The 18,937-nt window shown below is 48.0% G+C and overlaps 2 protein-coding genes across 2 annotated transcripts; one reads left to right on the plus strand and one right to left on the minus strand.

Moving 5' to 3' along the window:
- Positions 1 to 33: 33 nt before the first annotated feature.
- Positions 34 to 846, minus strand: SFTA2 (surfactant associated 2). Its single transcript, XM_090282053.1, has 3 exons — positions 712 to 846; positions 385 to 473; positions 34 to 246 (listed from the first exon to the last, which is right to left on the minus strand). Exons 1-3 carry the CDS (start codon positions 770 to 772, stop codon positions 160 to 162), a joined length of 237 nt encoding a protein of 78 aa, XP_090138179.1. The 5' UTR covers positions 773 to 846; the 3' UTR covers positions 34 to 159.
- Positions 847 to 8,039: 7,193 nt separating this feature from the next.
- On the plus strand, positions 8,040 to 16,937 carry MUCL3 (mucin like 3). The gene is made up of 3 exons (XM_090280776.1): positions 8,040 to 8,121; positions 13,431 to 16,216; positions 16,664 to 16,937. The coding sequence occupies exons 1-3, from the start codon at positions 8,040 to 8,042 to the stop codon at positions 16,808 to 16,810; spliced, it is 3,015 nt and encodes a 1,004-aa protein (XP_090136902.1). The 3' UTR covers positions 16,811 to 16,937.
- The last annotated feature ends 2,000 nt before the right edge of the window (positions 16,938 to 18,937 follow it).

Consider the following 18,937-nt stretch of genomic DNA (forward strand, 5'->3'; position numbering starts at 1 on the left):
AGCTGGCCCTCTGCTCACAAACCCACCAAGTCATTAAATTCAGCACATTTACTGCCTCAGCAGGTGAGGGCCTGCTGGAAGATGGGGCCAGAGTATCCCCCCGGAAGTGGGGGTGCGGTCAAACACCCCATCCAGGAGGGACACGGGCTCTGGTTGCTCTCAAACTTTGCAGGCGATGTGGTGTGGGGATCCAGCTTGATGGAGGGTGACGTTGGTCCCTGATGGGAGGTGGAGGAGAAGGCAGAGCTGGGGAGGGAAAGGGTTAGAGGGCAGGGTGTAAAATGGCTCTCGCACCCAGAGATGGCCAGGTGCTGGCAGGTCCAAACGGACTCAGAAACAATATGGGTTCACACAGCCCCATCCTTTGCCCTTTCAAAGACATACTTCCTTGAGCAATTCCAGGGAGCTGGCATCATAGGAGGAATTTGCCAGAAAGGCATCCTTCAGCTTCACTTGCAGAGTCATTCCTGGCCCTAGGGATCCAGAGGTACAGCTTAGGACCCAGCTACCAGGGCTGGGGATGTGGGTACCCCTGCTGCCTCACCCCGACCCAACTCCCTCTTCCCAACAAGGCCTTTTCAGACCCTCTCAATGCAGAGTTCACTCCTGAATTCTGGGGAGTTCAGGACTGGGGTGCCATTGTCTCTCTAGCTCCCCTTCTCGGCCCATTTTTGCCGTGAGGATCCTTGTGCCCAGCCCCTTACCCCTCACCTGTTCCATGTGAACTGCCAAGGAGGGTCAGAAGGAGGAAGAGGGGCAGCCTGGTCTCCATTGTGGCCACCTCACTTCTCTAATAAACAGAAGAGATGTCTGAAGCTCCCACTGGCCTCTCCTTACCTGGCCTACCTTTCTACAGCCAATCCTTAGCACAGGCATTTGGGGGGGGTGGGGGGGGGGTGGAGCTGAGCAACTGGATTTTCCAGTTCTCCCAGTGTGGCTTTGAGGACCCAGGAGAGGGCCATTCACTGGGCTGTTGGGGAAAACAGTGGGTGGTCCCTCCTCACCTAACCCCAATGGGTGCCTGGTCCTGCTGAGAGGGAAGCGGAGGAGGTGCCTCTTCTGCAGATGTCTAGGTCCCACCCAGGCCAGGGCCTCTCAGTGTCCTTTAGGGATTAATTATTAACTACAATTAATTCTCATCATTCATGTCACCAAATGGCTCAGGAATGTGGGCCCAAAAGGGAGGGGGGATTAAGCCAAGTTTCTTCCCAAACCCAGATGTCCTGTTTCCCCAGCCACAGTGACTTTCTAAGTGAAAAATGTGGGTAATAAGAAACTTTCATCTCTGAATGTTTTTAGTTGCTCTAAAACATCCCAGATACTCAGGTGGAGACATGGGTTTCATCAAATCCTCCTCTCCCTGCCTTTTGTGTTCAGGCAAAAGGGGATACCCTCATCTACTGAGTCACAGGCACTCAGAATGGCAAACTCAGGACAGATGTGTAGAGGAAAGTTTGAAGCTCATCTAGTTTACCATCTTTCTTTAAAAACTAGGAAATAAGGCCCAGAGAGGGTGAATGACTAAGGTCACACATCAAGTCAGTAGCAGAGAGATTAGAACTCATTCTTCATAATGCCAGACACACCAGACACACGGACAAGACTGACATACCAGTCACGTCAGCCCCTGGAATACACAAAAGAACATCTTCCCATCTGCCTCTCTATGTAACATCTCCCCTCTCCCCCTGAAACTCAGAGGGCCCAAGCACAGAAGAATGAAGGCAGAGATGGAGGGAGATGTTTACATCATCAATGGGACTCCCAAACTTGCAGTGAAAGAATAAATGAACAGAAAGATTAGCAGTTCCAGCAGGAAGGAGCAGCAGGTAGAAGGTGGAGAGATGCTTTGGGGCATCTGAGTTAAGAGGAGAGGGGAGCACCTCTGTGTCTTTTCCTTTCTAGGTAATCATAGCTAACACTCTGTGTGTTGGGCAAGTTAGAAACATTTCTTTTAATGCTCATCATGCTCCTTTACACTAGAGGCTCTAGAACACCTTGTTTTAGGAGTGAAGACACATCTCCTGAGTAGCTGCACAGTTGGGAAGTGGTAGGCAGGCTCTAGAGCTGGTTTTTGAACTTCTACAATGCACTCCCTGAACATGATGTGGTCTTCCCTGCTGCTCATCTTGTCCACCAAAGGAATGGAAAACTTTGGGGCTGCAGTCGTCTAGATGAGGGTGGCTTATATCCTCCCTTCCCCTGGGTCTCCTAAAGATCAGATGCAGTCCCCAGGCCACAACATCCTTTACCCCCAACCAGCTCCCAATTCCTCCTTCTTCTAGAGACCTATGTCCTCACCCGCAATAGTTGTATTTCTAGCAGCAATAGAAGGACCTGGGGATAGGACACCTGATACCCTCCTTTTCATGAGGGTCTGAGTGGGGGACTGACACAGGTCCTTAGTCCAGAAAAAAGCCTGAGGGCCAGGTAGGGGAGTCTTCAGCCTCTTACTCACTGCCCCCCTCACCCATACTTCCTGGGATCAGGCAGGGACAGGTTAATCCCCTGGGGACAGCTTGGTGACCTCTCCCTGGATGGGGATCCTGGTGTTGATGGAAGTCCCGGCACACCTGTCTCTCTAGAGGCATGTAATGGGCCTTGGAGCCTTTAAAAAGCGCTGGCAATGGGTCTGGGAAGGCACCTGGGCTGGCACCATGGATACAGTGCTGGTGCTGCTTGTGGGCTTGCAGGCCTTCACCACACGAGGTGCACACGGGCTTGAAAGGGGTGCTGAGTGTTGGGGTGAAGACCCAGGGATGTGGCCGACTCTTCTAACATGATCATATTATTATTTTCCAACAACTCAGCTGCCCCCATTGAGGACCACTACAGCTGGAGGCATCCCCACTGTTTCTGACAGTGTCTCTACCTCTGGTGATATCTCTGGGGGTCTCCCCACTATCTCTGGGGATCTCCCCTCTGTCTCTGGGGATCTCCTCTCTGTCTCTGGAGATTTCCCCTTTGTTTCTGGGGGTCAACCCACTGCTTCTGGGGGTCTCCCCATTGTCTCTGTTGATCTCCCCACTGTCTCTGGGGATCTCCCCACTACCTGTGGAGCTCTCCCCTCTATCTCTGAGGGTCTCCCCAGTATCTCTGGGGGTCTCCCCTCTGTATCTGTGGGTCTCTGCACTGTCTCTGGAGGTCTCTCTACTGTCTCTGGGGCTTTCCCCTCTGTCTCTGTGGATCTCCCCTCTGTCTCTGGGAATATCTCTGTGACTGTCCCCACCATCTCAGTCTCCCCACCATGTCTGTAAGTTTCTCAACAGTTTCTTCAACCTCTGAGTATTTTCCCAGTCATCCTGAAACTTTAGCTCCAATCATTTCTGGGAGCACTTCAGGACCAGTCTCAGCGTCATCAGGTGATATTTCTGTTGCTCAATCTATCTTTGAAGGACTCATTTTTTAAACGTGGCCCAAAGCTGAGGGTGGGGGCATTCTGTGCTTGGGTGGAAGCATCAGTCATCAGTCAGCAGTTCCCCAGAGCCTCATGAAGGGGATCCCTGGCCTTGGTGGCTGCACAAGGACTCCTTCCTGCTTTCCAGTTTCTCAGCTTTTTCTGTGTGGTTAGTACATTTGTATCCTGCCTAAGACATTTTCTTGCTTACTTGGAGGTTATGAAAATATTCTCAAAAGTGTTATTACAGAAGCTTTATTATTTTAGTTTCCAAATTTAAGCCTATAATCTATTTCAGATTAATTTCTTTTTTTAAAGTATATTTGATTGATTATGCTGTTACAGTTGTCCCAGTTTCTTTTCCCTCTGCTCCTCAGATTAATGATTAATTTCTGTGTATGGAGTGAGGTAGAGGTCAAGTTCAATTTTTCCCCTTATGGTTAGCCAGTTATCCCAGAACCATTTATTTCCAAGACCCTCAGTCGCTCCCCACCATTGCATTGTGTGAGTACCTTTATTAAAAGTCAGGTGACCATGATGTGTGGGCTGTTTCTGGGCCTGATTCTGCTCTTTCATTCATCTGCTCTGTCTCCAGTGCCACAGGGCTTGATGACTCATCTCTGTAGTGAGTCTTCAGAGCTCATAGTATGAGTTCTCCTCTTCTGTTTCTCTTTCAGATTGTCTTGGCTATTCACAGACTTTTCATCTTTATAGAATCAGTCCATTGATTTCTATCAAAGGCTTGGATTGAAGCCCTTGAAAACCCTCTACCTTGAGATTCTGTCCCCGAGAGGAGGGGAGAGAACTCCACAGAGAAATGTGGTCTTAGAGTCACAGAAACATGAGAGTCACAGAAGGAAAGGTGGAAAGGTGGGGAGTGGGGCTTGAGGTTCCACCTGCCTCTGTCACTGTCCATCTCTGCTCCTCAGGCCTGACACCCCAGGAGACGGGCTTTGTTCCAGACTGGGCCATTGTATTGATCACAGTCACTGTGGTGGCATTAATTGTCAGCTTACTGTGTGGTATCAAGAGGGTGAGTGAAAGCATGGTCTGAATGCATGGGCCAGCAGGGCTGGGACCTGGTGCCCCAACACTCTGACAAGCATAGGGGCTTCAGGGAGAAGGGTGACAGTTTCTATACTTAGGGGGTATTTAGGGCAGAATGGAACCCTGGTCCTGGTGGCTGGCAGGCATGGGGGCTTGGGGACACTGACGGAAAGGCTGGAGAGTGCTGGAGGCTGACCAGATTACAGAGACACGAAATTTAGCTATTGGTCGTGAAGAATCAGCTCCATGGAGCCCCAGTTTGAATCCAGGCTCTGGCATTATATCTGGGTGACCTTGTGCAAGTTACTTAACCTCTCTGTGTTCCAGATTCTTCATTACTACTACTAATAAGTAATACTTAAATAGCATTTATTATGTGTCAGGTGCTATACTTATTTTAGTTCAAAGCAACCCTATGTTATAGGTAATATTATTACCCTCTCCTTGTATAGATGAGGTAATTGATTCCTAGATAAAATGAGAATGATAACAGCTGTTGTAGGATGAAATGAACTTATGCACATAAAGCCTTTAGGTGCTTGGCACACAGTAAGTGCTCAGTAAATTCATCTGCTTCATTAGCATTATTGTTTTTGCTGGAAGAGGAGCATGAGAGAGTCAGCGGTCTGGGGTTTTTGGTTAATCCATCCTATCCTCCCTCATCTTGCAGGCCTGCCAGTTCCGGAAAGAGATGAGTATTTTGTGTGGCTGTGGCTCTGTGACCCCTTATGGCTGCCACCAGGAGGCCACCAGGCAGCACTGCTCAGTCAAGTGAAGGGGCAGAGCCAGGATAGCAAACACCCTGCCCCTTTGGCCTTCCTAATTCCTCTCCTATACAGATTAATTGAACAAACAAACAAACAACAACCAAAAACAAAACAAAACAAAACTCATAGAGGCAGACAACAGATTAGTGGTTACCTGAGGGGCTGGGCTGGAGGTAGGGGGAGGGTGAACAGGGTAAAGGGGTCAATTTGTCAGCTGACAAATGAAAACTAGATTTTTGGTGGTCAGCATGCTGTAGTGTATACAGATGTCAAATTGTAATGTACACCTGAAACTTATATAATGTTATAAACCATTGTTAATGAAAAAAACATTTGAGGGACAATTAGGAAAAACTAAAAAAAGAAAAAGAAAAAAAAGAAAAAAGTATCCAAGCTTCCATTAAGGCTAACTAGGCCTGTTTCCTATGGGTGGATTGCTCTGAGGCCATGGGCCTGCCAGGTTTCTTCCCACAATGGAGTAAAGGGAAGTCTAGGGTCTGGTCCTGTGGCCAGCCTGCCATCTGCCACTTCACCTCTCTGACACAGTGTTCCCACCTATGGAAGGAAGAACCAGCACTAGATGACCTCAGGGTCTTCCAGCCCTCATAGAGTCTTTGCCCCTTACCATTTCTCCCCATTCCCACCCTCTTCCCCCAAGAATCAGAGACGTCTCTTAGCTGAGGACACTTTGTTTGGGTCCCCAGGAACCAAGAGGGGGCTTCTCCTTTATACCCCTTTCCATATGGAGCCCCCTTGGGCTGGCTCCTGGCCTTCCCAAGACCCCCAATTCTCTCAGCTCCAGAGAGTGAAGAGCCCTGCTCTCTAATGACCCCTGGACACTCTGGGTGGGTGCTGAGTAAAACAGGATCCCCTCTACTGGTCTCCATTTGCCTAAGTGCATGGGCTTTGCCATCGGGCAGGCACCAGCCATGTCTGGCCTCTGCTGCTTACCGGTGCTGTGATCTTGGGCAAGTTTCTCATAGATTATAGCAAGATAAGGTACTCGGCATGTTCTTTGGTACACAGCAATGCTAGAAAGTCAGTGGCTGGTAGGACTGTTTTGTGACCAGCTCCTCTGCCTATAGCTCAGATACCACAATCTCCCTCCAGGTTCCTCTACCCCAGATGCCTGGGTCCCCTGGGGAGGTTGTGGCTAAAAAGAAGGGAGGTATTACACAATGAGATTTCCACCCTCAGCACTGTTGACATATGGGGGCTGGAAAGTTTGTTGTGGAGACTGGTGGGTGCATTATGGGATGTTTAGCAGCATCTCTATCCTCTACCTGCTAGATGTTAGTGGTAGTTCCCTCCAGGTTGTGACAAGAATGGCTCCAGACATTTCTGAATATCCCCTGGTGGGGCAAAACTGCCCTTCCTTGGTATCTGGGGAAAGGGGTAGGGTAGCGGACTAGTGGAAAGGGGGCTGCTGGTCATTCCTGAATCCTGGTGGAGTTGCGGGGGGGCCCTGTGTCTGCCTCAGGTACCCATCCTCCAGGAGGCATTGCCAAGTTCTGAGTAGTCATTCTTGGCCTGACTCCATGAAACCTCATTAATCTTCCATTAATCACATTAATGAGCAATTGGCCTGTTTTCCTCTTCCCACCCATTCCAGCCCTGCCCATGGCTCAGGTACTAGTCACACCAGGTAATGAAAGGAATTCACATGGTCAGTCCCCTAGGCCCCCCGTGAGCCGCACGACCCAGGCCCTGGCCTTTTGCCTCCTAGGGCCTGTGCCACTCCCCAAGAAGGGCAATGGCCAGCCCTTGCTTCCAATCCATTCAGCCCACTAAACACTTACTGATTGCTTGAGCCAGACACTGTGCCAGGCACTGGGGAGGCAGCAGTGACCACAGCAAAGGCCTTGTCTGATTGATGCTGATTTTCCATGAGGAGACACACAGTGAACACATTGAAGTGAGCAATAGGGGTGGTGACTGAGACACCTGGACCCCCAGCTCTGCCTCTCCTCAGAGTCCCCCAAATGTGCCCTCCCCCCTGCTCTAGCCCCAGTATGGATAGTCTGAGCTAAGGCTTGCTTCAGGCAAGGGTTCAGGAAGGAGGGAAGGGGAGACTGGGGAACCCTAGACATGAGGGGTCTGCATTTCTGTGTAGGGGTGGATGGGGGCTTAGGTGGGAGAGGGGAAAGGGCAGGGATACCAAAGATCTGGACCTGTCTTCATCCCTGATGAGGTAGGTCAGGTCAGTACCTGGGGTTTAGTGTCTGTTACTGCCCTGCTGTCTCCACATGCTATGTTCTTTCTGGACAACTGCAGGTGCCCAGGTCTGTAGCGGTGGGCCATGTGTGTGTGGGCTGCCTCTCCTTTGCTCTTTCACCTGACCCCCTTAGGCAGCTCCACCCAGGGCAAAAAGAGTGGCCTTGTGAGAGCAAGGGGTGTGGCGAGCTGGGCTGACGCACCGGACAGGAGACAGAAGGTGAAGCTGGAGAAGACCAGAATTTGAATCTCCTCCTGTACTGGACATCCAATCTCCCCCTCCCCATTCCACCTAGCCAGTACCCAGTCCTTTTAGAACCCGCCGTCTGCTTCCTCCACCTCAGAACAGTCTGGGGAGGGTCAGGAGTCTACCCTCCCAATTCTTTTGCTCTCCCCCAGATCCCAGCCGTAGGGCAGGTGCCCAGGTTCCTGGCTTCCTGACGCAGCAGCTGCGGTCTCCTGTTATCAAGGCAGCCCTGTTGGGTGGGGTGGCTCCGTTTGTTTAAGGTTTAGGCCTGAGGGGCCCCAGCCCCCATGACGTCAAACTGACCCCGTATAAGATGAGAGGACCCCAGGCCTCAGCTTAAAGTTGTTGACCTGCTGCTGCCACTGCCATGGCCCAGCCAGCCCACTGCGCCCGCTCTGACTTTGGCCTCCAGTATTGCCTCCTCTTCCTTCTAGCTGCTCAGGGAGCAGGTAAGGTGCCCTCAGAGGCAAAAGAGTCGCCTTTACACAGGGCGATAGAAGAATGAGAGGGGTTGTTTCTTAGCAATCATAGAAATGACAGCAGATGAATGTGCTGTGGGAAAGGGGTTGGGGACAAGCTGCTGCATACAGTTGTCCAGGCTGTGCACTGCTCAGGTGTGCTGGCTAAGGGCCGTGCTGGCCAAGAGCTGTGCTGGCAATGAAATGCAGCCTATACTTTGCTCCTTGCAGCCATGCAGAGGGGCTTTCTTCTGGTTTGCACACGGATGCTGTGTGGAGAGGCAGTCCTGCATTGGCAGCGGGGATCAGACATGCCCTGGGCTATACCAGGAACTCACAGATGCTTGGGGTACTTCATCTCATTTCATCTCCTCAAATCCCCTGAGGTGGTTAATAATATCCCCTTGTATAGTGAGGAGAGTGAGACTCAGGGAGGTTAAGGGTCTTGCCCAAGCCTCAGAGGCAAGTTGGCTTTGGCCACTCAGAACTGCCTGCTGCCCTTGAGGCACAAGGTGCATTTTCTTCTGAGAGTTCTGTTCTGTGCTGACATGGGCTCCACCTTGACTCTGGTCTATTTAATCAATCCACACACCTCTAAAAGGGGAAACTGCCTGGCCAATGAGCATGGTTGGAGGCTATGGAGCATTTACTATGTGCCAGGGACTGTTCTAGGCACTTCACCCACGTTGACTCATGAATCCTGATGGCAACTTGAACAGGGTTTGTGGTTTTGTCCCCACATCACAGCTGGGAAACATCCCAGGGCTTCAATGCAAAAATGAATATGGAAAAGTTTGATGAGCTAAGCAGACCCTACGACATAACGTGAAATCACCAAATTAGTTCACTTAGTTAAGAAGCAGTTCTGTGACTGAACCCAGGGAAGAGAGATGCCAAACACAGGGGCAGCTTGGCGCAGGCCTGAGTGATTTGGAGGAGGGTCTTCACAAGGCAGACATGCGAGTAATAGATTCAGACAGACTCTCCACATAGTGGATAGAGTCATCCACAGTAGTGGCGCTGCTGCTTTCAACCAGGGCTAGGGAAGCTGAGTTTGGCTGCCCTGGGCAGTATTTGGGGCAGCGTGTGTGAGGGTGACATTATGGGAAGCTTCTCCTTCTCAGGGCTCAGGGTCTTGTGGGGGCCAGAGTGTATGGGGTAGGAGTTGGGGGATGGTGGATGGTGGGACAGGGTCTGAAGAGTCTTCAAGTTGCCTCTGCTAGGTCTCAGCAGTGCCTCCTGTCTGTGTTCTCACTTGATGGCTTCCTCCCATTTTGGGGGTCCATGGACAGAAGCACCAGAGCCACTGTCAGCCCCCAATCCCTGTATTCTCATCCCTTTCCCTAATGCTGATGGTGCCACCTACAGCTCTGCACCACCTGTCATACCTATAGGGACAGAAGAGAATGAAACAATTCCACACACATTCACTTCTGAGGGACATTTACTCTAGGTCACAGGACAGGCACAGGGAAGACTCACAATCTGAGTTTCAGAGCAGGACACTCTGGATGGGTGGGTGTGGTCTGGGAGATGGCCAGCAGGCGTCGGCAGCAGACAAGAGCAAGAGTGGTGAGAGGCGGTAGGCTTGAGGCTGGGCTGGGGTGGAACTGCATGTGAGCACATTACTGTCCAGCAGAAAGGGAGGCTGGGGAGGGAGGGAAGAATGATGGCTGGATTCATTTATCCACAGGACCGGTCCATACCCAGACTTAGATATCTGGACCTTACAACCCCAGCATCTGCGTGGTGCAGCCATGGAACCTTAGGGGCAGGGTCCAGATGGCATCATCTTTGAGGAAGCACACATGGAGCTGGGCCCCTGGGGTCCTGGGGAGACTCCAAAGCAGACGTTTTCCTACAGTAAATGTTATATGAGTTAATTTCTATGACAAAAACAATAAGTGTTCTTTCTAGAAACTGAAAAATAGAAAAAATTAGAAAGAAAAATATTTTTCCTAATACTCTAGTCACCTGGGCAACCATTTGAGTGTATTTCCCTTTAGTCTTTTTTTTTATATGTTGAGATTCTATAGACATTTTAACAAGCATTTGACCATATCATTGGTAGGACACCAAGAAGCACCAGAAATACTGCTTAGGGGAAGGCTGCTTTGATGACAGCCTGTCTACCTTCTTTTCAAACAAGTGAATGAAGCAAATTGAATAGACCTTTGGAATTGTACATAGTTTTGATGTTGTGAGATTTGTCTTCATTCTTTTATCCAGACTAAGCACATACTTCTAGTAACTTCTGCTAAAACCAGATTTTCTTCTCTGCCTAAACTCAGTGACCAAAAAGATCCTCTACAGGCCACTATTGTAGTCAGTGAAATGAGTCTCACAGTGAGAAACTCTTAGGGAAATAAAGTTGCTTCCAATGGTAGATCTACTGGGGAGGAGAAATGGTTAGCTTGTTCTGGGGGTTAGTCTCTGATTTGCTTCATGATTGGGCCCAAGACCAGGGAACCCTGGAGCTTGAGTCATAAATGAAGGAGCCATTTTTGAGGGTCAGATATTATAGGTGATGATTCCACAGCTGTGTGATGCAGATCTGAATTTTAAGATCTAGTTTTCTGAGTCTAGTTATTGATGGTGTGGCTTCTGTGGCTCAATGATAACTGGAGTCCCAGAACTGGTGGACAAGAAGTACATCTCAGGGGCTCAGCACCTAACATAACAGAAGCTACCCCTTGGTCTTCCAAAAAAATTTTCTTTTACTTAATGTGCATAATGAAAGGTTGGCAAGGCTTAAATATTCTCTCATTTCCCCATTTAACAAATATTTAAGAAGTACCTGTAATTGACCAGACATTGTTCTAGGCTGGAGACAGCAATGAACAAATAAAAATCCCCACCATTATGGGAATTAAATGATGTATTGTCTATTAGAAAGTGGTGAGTGTTATGTTGATAAACCCCGGGGGAAGCAGCCTGGCAGTGGCTCACAGCTGCATAGTACAGGTGGGTCAGGAGAGACTGCAGCAGGAAGGAGGGCTGGGCTGTGGCTCAGGCTCCCTTGCTACCAGGAGAAGAGCTCAGCAAAGTGTGAAACTGTTTCAAAGACTACAATTCAGATTCAACAAATGCTTTAAAGAGTCTGCTATGCTCTACTTTCCTCAGTCCTCACACTAAGCTGATGCAGCTGGCATCACTGTTACGGACATTTGGGGACATGGGGATTCAGAGCATTTCAGTGACCTGAACAAGGATGCAAAGCTGGCGTGGGACCAGCCTAGACCCCAGACCTGTCCTCTGGTTTCTTCAGGCAGTAGAGTTGCCATGCTGTGCTGCAGCCCACTTATTTATTCTATTATTGGGCATTTATTCACCCCTTATCATGTTTAAAAGCATCTGGGGTGTAGGGAAAAGTCTGACTTTGCCATTTACTTAACCTCTTTGAACCTCCTTTCCTCACCTGTCAACTGTAAGATCATACACTTGCCTCAGAGGATTGTGGTGAAGATTAAATAAACAAAGAGAAGGAAAGCATCCTTCAGGCATTCCACAAATGTCCATGTTCTATCTGCCCAAAAGATCTGGGCTGACCTACAGGCTGTTCAGGGTGGCCTGGGGGCTAGAAGCCCAGAAGGTGTGTTTCATTCTGGTTCTACCTCTTACCTGCTGAGGGTCCTTAGGGCAATTACTTACCCCCACCCCCTGCCCCAAACCTTGAGTTCTCATATATGAAAAGGAGAGAATTAACACATAGCTCTCTACCTCAAAGGGTTGTTGTGAACAGTAAATCGGTTAGTACACGTCCTCCTTTGCAGGACCTGCCTGTCTCACAATCAGTGTTCTTGGCCGACCGTTGTGTGGATTGTATGCAAGTCATCATTTCTCCATGAAACTCAAGTTTCTGGGCTGTAAAATAGGGAAGTTAACAACTTCTAAGGTGCCTCGTGGGGAGCTGGGAAATTAGCTCCTGTGGAGGAGAACCTAGAAAGAGACTGTCTTTGAGGCAAGCAGTGGAGTACCGGGCTGGAGAAGGGCCCAGTGAGTGAGAGAGCTGCTGCTGCAGAGAGAGAGGGAGAGCAGGGCGGCACAGTGAAGGGAGTGCCTGGCACTTGAGTCCTCCTCTCTAGCCCCAGTGCCCATCCTTGACTCTCATCAAGGACTTGGGCTTTTCTACTACCTCCCCCTTTTCTTCCCACCCATATTTCTTTCAAGGACTGAATTCCCCAACCCCCAACTTTCCTTGTAAGCAGGGAGTTGGGTGGATTGTGGTTTCCTGTGGTTGGGAATGGGTCCAGGTTCTGGTTGCCGCCTTGAGCTAACAGAAACTGGAAATCTCAGTTATGTAACAACACTATCTCTCATTCTTTGGTGATCTCCTGGCTCTCACTCAGACACCTCCTCTGTCCCCATGGGTTGTTTTCCATGGAATTAAGGCCCATATCTGTTCATTGATAGGGGTGTTTTGCCTCACACCCTGTCCTTAAACAGTGTGTCTTCCAGAATTCAGCTGCCTAGTTCACTCTTCTTAGGACCCCTAAGCAGATATTTTTTCTTATAAGAGGGCCACCTTAATTTATCCAAGATAGCTTTAGCTTTGATCTCTGACAGGAGGATCAGTGGGGGAACCTGAGGGTTAAATCATCTCATTTACTTCCCTTCACTCAGACCAAACTCCATCATAAAAATGAAAGTTTCCCATCCTCCAATTCCTCTTCTTATCCTTCTCTCTCTCATCACTTGTGTATACTTACAAATTCTTACAGAAAGTTCTGCTAGATATCTGACCTCTGGAGCTAGAATGTTATGAATAGATGAAGATTCTGATATTTACTACCTTTCTTCTCAGCTCTACCATGAAAAGGGAACTCCATTCCATAAGTATTATATAAATTCTAAAGGAGCACTTACAGAGCAAAATTTCAGTCAATATCTGCTCTCAAAACTTATGATTTGATAGGCAGGGAAGTGTGGAGAGGTTGACAGGCACACAGACAACTGTAATGTCAAGTTGAAGGTAGCAGGAAAGGGTAATTAACAAAAATTTTTGAGCACTGATCTGCTTGAAAAGATCAGAAAAGATTCCATAAAGATAGACAGATTTAGAATTTAGAATTGAGGAGTAGAGGTGGAGAAGGGGTGAGGTAACATTCTTGCTGAAGGCACAGCCTGATAAAAGGTTCAGACACTGGAGGTGAGAATGTAGATTAGATATTATAGTATTCTGAAGAGACTGGCTGGGGAGATATATCTGGGATAATAAAGAGATCCTTAGAGATGGAGGTGGGAAGGGAAGCAGAGAAGACAATGGAGAAACTTTCTTACTTGACTCTCTCCCTTTACAGGTGCTAGCACATTTCAAGAACTTCAGAACCCTGGTGAATCCCCAACATCTGGTCATTTTTCCCCTCCTACTCCAAACCTTGTTTACAGTGCTACTTCTGACCACACCACTCTTCATTTAGGACACAGCCCTCCAGGCCACCCTGCATCTACAGAAACGCATCAACCCAAACAGTACTGCAATGCCACACATCATTTTAAGCCAAATCACAAACCTATAGATAACTCCAAAAGCTCTACAACTCATCATGGAGCTGCTCCCACTTTGGAACAAAACCCCAGCAATCAAAGAAAAGATCCAGTTATTCGGAATGGACGCTCTGCTGACTCCAATAACACACATAAAAAATTATCTGATGCAAAGTATTCAACAACAAAACCCAAGAGTAAAACAACTTGTCTTAAGACCAAAATAAGCACAACAACAGTAAAGAGAAATGCCTCCAAAACAGAAATGCCTTTGGAAAATACCATTCTTACATTAGACAGTAAAAGCATCACAACTGTATTTCACCACTCAGCCAATTCAGAGATCAATGAAAGACCCCTATCTTCCTCAGAAAAAAGCACAACATACCAAGCATCATACAAGGCAAAAAGTACTACAGAGGAGAAAAAAACGGTTGATAATCATACAGTAGCAGCTAATTACAAAACTACAGTAGCCTTAGACAGGACACTGATAAAGACTAGAGGACAAACAAAAGAGACACCAAGAGCCACTGAAAAGAATGAACAAACAACAGCAGAACATACATATCATGGACAAAAGACCATTTCAGCCTTTGTGAAGACTACAAGAGCCCCAGCAATGCCTACAGACCATGAACAACAGAGCACATCCACCCATGAGAAGATCACCAGAGCCCCAGCAATGCCTACGGACTATGGTCAGCAGAGCACATCAGCCCATGAGAAGTTCACAAGAGTTCCAGCAATGCCTACAGAACATGAACCGCAGAGCACATCAGCTTATAAGATTACAAGAGCTAAAGCAATGCCTACGGACCACGGAGAACATAGCACATCGGCCCATGAGAAGATCACACAAGCCCCAGCAATGCCTACAGACCATAGTCAACAGAGCACATTGGCCTATGAGAACTTCACAAGAACCCCAGTGATGCCTACAGAACATGGACAACAGGGCACATCCACCCATGAGAAGATCACCAGAGCCCCTGCAATGCCTACAGACCATGGACAACATAGCACATTGGCCCCTGAGAAGATCACACAAGCCCCAGCAATGCCTACGGACCATGGACAACATAGCACATCAGCCCATGAGAAGATCACACAAGCCCCAGCAATGCTTACGGACCATGGACAACATAGCACATCGGCCCATGAGAAGATCACACAAGCCCCAGCAATGCCTACGGACCATGGACAACATAGCACATTGGCCCCTGAGAAGATCACAAGAGCCCCAGCACTGCGTACAGAATATGAACAGCAGAGCACAGCAACTCATCAGAAGATTACAAGAGCCCCAGCAATGCCTACAGACCATGGACAACAGAGCACATCGACCCATGAGAGGATCACACAAGCCTCAGCCATGCCCACAGGCCATGGACAACAGAGTACATCAGCCCATGAGAAGATCACACAAGCCCCAGCAATGCCTACGGACCATGGACAACATAGCACATTGGCCCCTGAGAAGATCACACAAGCCCCAGCAATGACTACGGACCATGGACAACATAGCACATCGGCCCATGAGAAGATCACACAAGCCCCAGCAACGCCTACGGACCATGGACAACATAGCACATTGGCTCCTGAGAAGATCACAGGAGCCCCAGCAATGCCTACAGAACATGGACAGCAGAGCACATCAGCTCATAATATTACAAGAGCCCCAGCAATGCCTACGGACCATGGACAACAGAGTACATCTGTCCATGAGAAGTTTACAAGAGCCCCAGAAATGCCTACAGACCATGGACAACAGAGCACATCGGCCCATGAGAGGATCACACAAGCCCCAGCCATGCCCACGGGCCATGGACAACAGAGTACATCAGCCCATGAGAAGATCACAGGAGCCCCAGCAATGCCCACAGACTATGGTCAGCAGAGCACATCAGCCCATGAGATCACAAGAGCCCCAGAAATGCCTACGGACTATGGACAACACAGCACATTGGCCCATGAGAAGATCACACGAACCCTAGCACTGCCTACAGAATATGGTCAGCAGAGCACATCAGCTCACCAGAAGATTACAAGAGCCCCAACAATGCCTACTGATCATAGACAACAGAGCACATTGGTTCATGAGAAGTTCACGAGGCACTCAAGTAAGACTATAGAACACCCACTGAAGACCACAGGGACCACAGAACAAACTGTAAGAGCCTCAGAAAAGCCTGTAATACACACAAAGAAGACCGCATCTACCAAAGGGAAGACCACACCAATACCAGCAAAGCCTACAGTAAACCCATCAAGAAACACAGCCAGCACAGAGACTGTAAGATCTCCAGTCAAGGTCACAGGAGACCAGTCTATCACTACTTCCTCTCCTCATCCAAATAAAACTGAGGATACTCATCAGGTGCCCATTGACTCTTTTACACTTTCCACATTCAGCATGGAGTTGAGTTCTGTCATGTCAGAAGCCCCAGTCAACAAGAGCCAGAACAAAGATGGCTCACAGGGAGGTCTCCATGTTGGAGAGATGGAGAAGGATGATTCATTCCCTCCATGGGCCATAGTTATTGTGGTCCTTGTGGCTGTGATTCTCCTCCTGGTGTTCCTTGGCCTGATCTTCCTGGTAAGAAACAGGGATGCTCCAGTGTAATGGACCCATGGGGTACAGAGCTGAGGAGAGGTTATGGATCAGAACTAGAAGAAATAATGAGTCTAGAAAAGTCATGGGGCAGGGTAATAGAGGGGCAGCGTTGGTGAAAACTATGGGGAAAGAACAGATGCATGTGATATGAAATGTAGAATTGCAGGGAAGGCTGTGGATAAAGAAAAAGGGTGTAGAGGAAGGAAATTTTGTTAGAATAAGGAAGGAGGACAGAAGAAGGAAGAAGAGGTCTGGAGACTCTGTATGAGATCAGGAGCTGGAATAAGAATCAAGTTTGGATAAACTCTTGGGAAAGAACCAAGCTGAAGGTCTGGATCAGGGAATAGAAAAGGGCCTGAGATAGGGGTGTTGAGGAAGCAAATGGCATGGCAGATGGTACTCATTTCTCCTTTCTCCTCCCAATCCCAGATCTCCCACATGATACGAACACGCCATGCACTGATTTACAACACTGAGGACAATGACACAGAGGATGACGGGGGCACAAATTCTTACCCAGTCTACCTGATGGAGCAGCAGACACTAGGTGTGGGCCAGATCCCTTCCCCACGATGATTTTCCAGAAAGTGCCCACCTCCAGCTCTGTCATGTCCTACCCCTTTCCTGGATTAAGAATCAGAGTCAACAATTCCTATTTCCTGGACTCCAGGAAGGGCAAAGTACTGACAATTAACAACATCAACCCCTTGTCTGCTGTGGTTTTTTTTTTTTTTTTTAAGTATATTTTATTGATTATGTTGTTAAAGTATCACACTTTTTCCCCCTTTCTTCCCCTCTGCCCAGAACTCCCTTCCCTCCAGCAATCCCACCCCACTTAGTTCATGTCCATGAGTCATGCATATAAGTTCTTTGGCTTCATCCTTGCCTATATTATTCTTAACTTCCCCTTGTCTATTTTGTACCAACCAATTATGCTTCTTAATCCCTGCACCATTTCTCCATTTCTTCCCCTCCCCTTCCCAGCTAATAACCCTCCAAATTATCCCCATACCAATGACTTTGTTCCTGTTCTGATTTGCTTAGTTGGATTTTGTTTTTCTTTTTTAGATTCAGTTGTTGATAGTTGTTTGTTGTCATTTTAGTGTTCATAGTTTTGATCTTCTTTTTCTTAAGTAAGTCCCTTTGACATTTCATACAGTAATAGTTTGGTGATGATGAGTTCCTTAAGCCTTACCTTGTCTATGAAGCACTTTATCTGCCCTTCCATTCCAAATGATAGGTTTGCTGGATAGAGTAATCTTGGTTGTAAGGTTTTGCTTTTCATCACCTTAAATATTTCTTGCCAGTTCCTTCTTGCCTGCAAAGTTTCTTTTGAGAAATCAGCTGAAAGTCTTATAGGCACCCCTTTGTAGGTAACTCTCTGCTTTTCTCGTGCTGCTTTTAAGATTCTCTCTTTATCTTTCACCTTTGACATTTTAATCATGATGTGTCTTGGGGTAGTCCTCTCTGAGTCTAGCTTGTTTGGGACTCTCTGTGCTTCCTGAACTTGTATGTCTCTTTCCCTTGCCAAATTTGGGGAGTTTTCCTTCATTATTTTCTCACATAAGTTTTCAGTTTATTGCTCCTCTTCTCTTCTTGCACCCCTATGGTTTGGATGCAGGCATGTTTAAAGTTGTCCCAGAGGTTCTTAAGCCTCTCCTCATTTTTTTCAATTTTTGTTTCCTCATTCTGTACTGGTAGACTGTTTTTTTCTTCCTTAGGTTTCATATCATTGATTTGAACCCTGGTTTCCTTCCCTTCATCACTGGTTTTGTGTGGATTTTTCTTCGTTTAATTTAGCATAGCTTTCACTTCTTCCCTTATGTGTTTGCCATATTTAAGAATATCTGTCAAGTCTGTGAGCATCTTTATCACCCAGGTTTTGAACTCTGCATCTGTTAGGTTGGCTATATCCTCATTTGTTAGGTTGGCTATCTCCTTATCGCTTAGTTCTCCCACTGGAACCTTGATCCATTCCCCCTTTTGGGCCATACTTTTCTGTCTCCTCAACTTGACAGGCTCCTGTGTTTGTTTGCTTCTGTGTCTTAGGTAGAGCTGTCGCATCTGTTACATTGTAAGGGGAAGAACCTTAACTATTAGTCAGTACAAGGCGACATGTTACACCACATTGTGGTGCTGTATGAGGGGAAGGAGTTTGAGAGGGAACAATGCCACTTGCTCAGCACTAGCCCCTTTTCCAGGCACTTTTCCCACTTTCATATGGGATTGGTGCCTCTCTAGCGGTTGCCCTGGCTGTCATTCCCAGAGTGCGTGGGTCTGTGGACTTTCTAGGACTGTGAGGGTTCATTGAACAAATGGACTCTGCTGAGAGATCAGCAGTTTCTTCCTCTGCCCCAACCCCCACTGGTTTGCACAGTCAGAAGCAAAGAAGTTTTATTTCCCCCAGCGTTGGGATCGTAAGCTGTGCGGTCTGGTCTGGTGCTGGGAGCGCTCCCCAGGTGTCCCTCCCAACTTTTTAAAACGTGTGACTGTGCTTTCCACCCGCCTGCTGCTGCCACCGCTGTGGCCTCCACCACACTGCATCCTCTCCACCCGGGCTCTGCCCCTGCTACCTGTCTGGATGAGTATTTCTTCTTTATATCTTTGTTGGACTTCCATGCAGCTCGATTTTCTGGAACTTCTGGTTGTCTCTAATTTTGAGGTAGCTGTATTTCTTCTCAGTTGTGGAGGGAAACACAGCGT

The sequence above is a fragment of the Furipterus horrens genome, unplaced genomic scaffold, assembly GCF_987537825.1.
Source record: "Furipterus horrens unplaced genomic scaffold, mFurHor1.1.pri manual_scaffold_6, whole genome shotgun sequence".
Lineage (NCBI taxonomy): Eukaryota > Metazoa > Chordata > Mammalia > Chiroptera > Furipteridae > Furipterus > Furipterus horrens.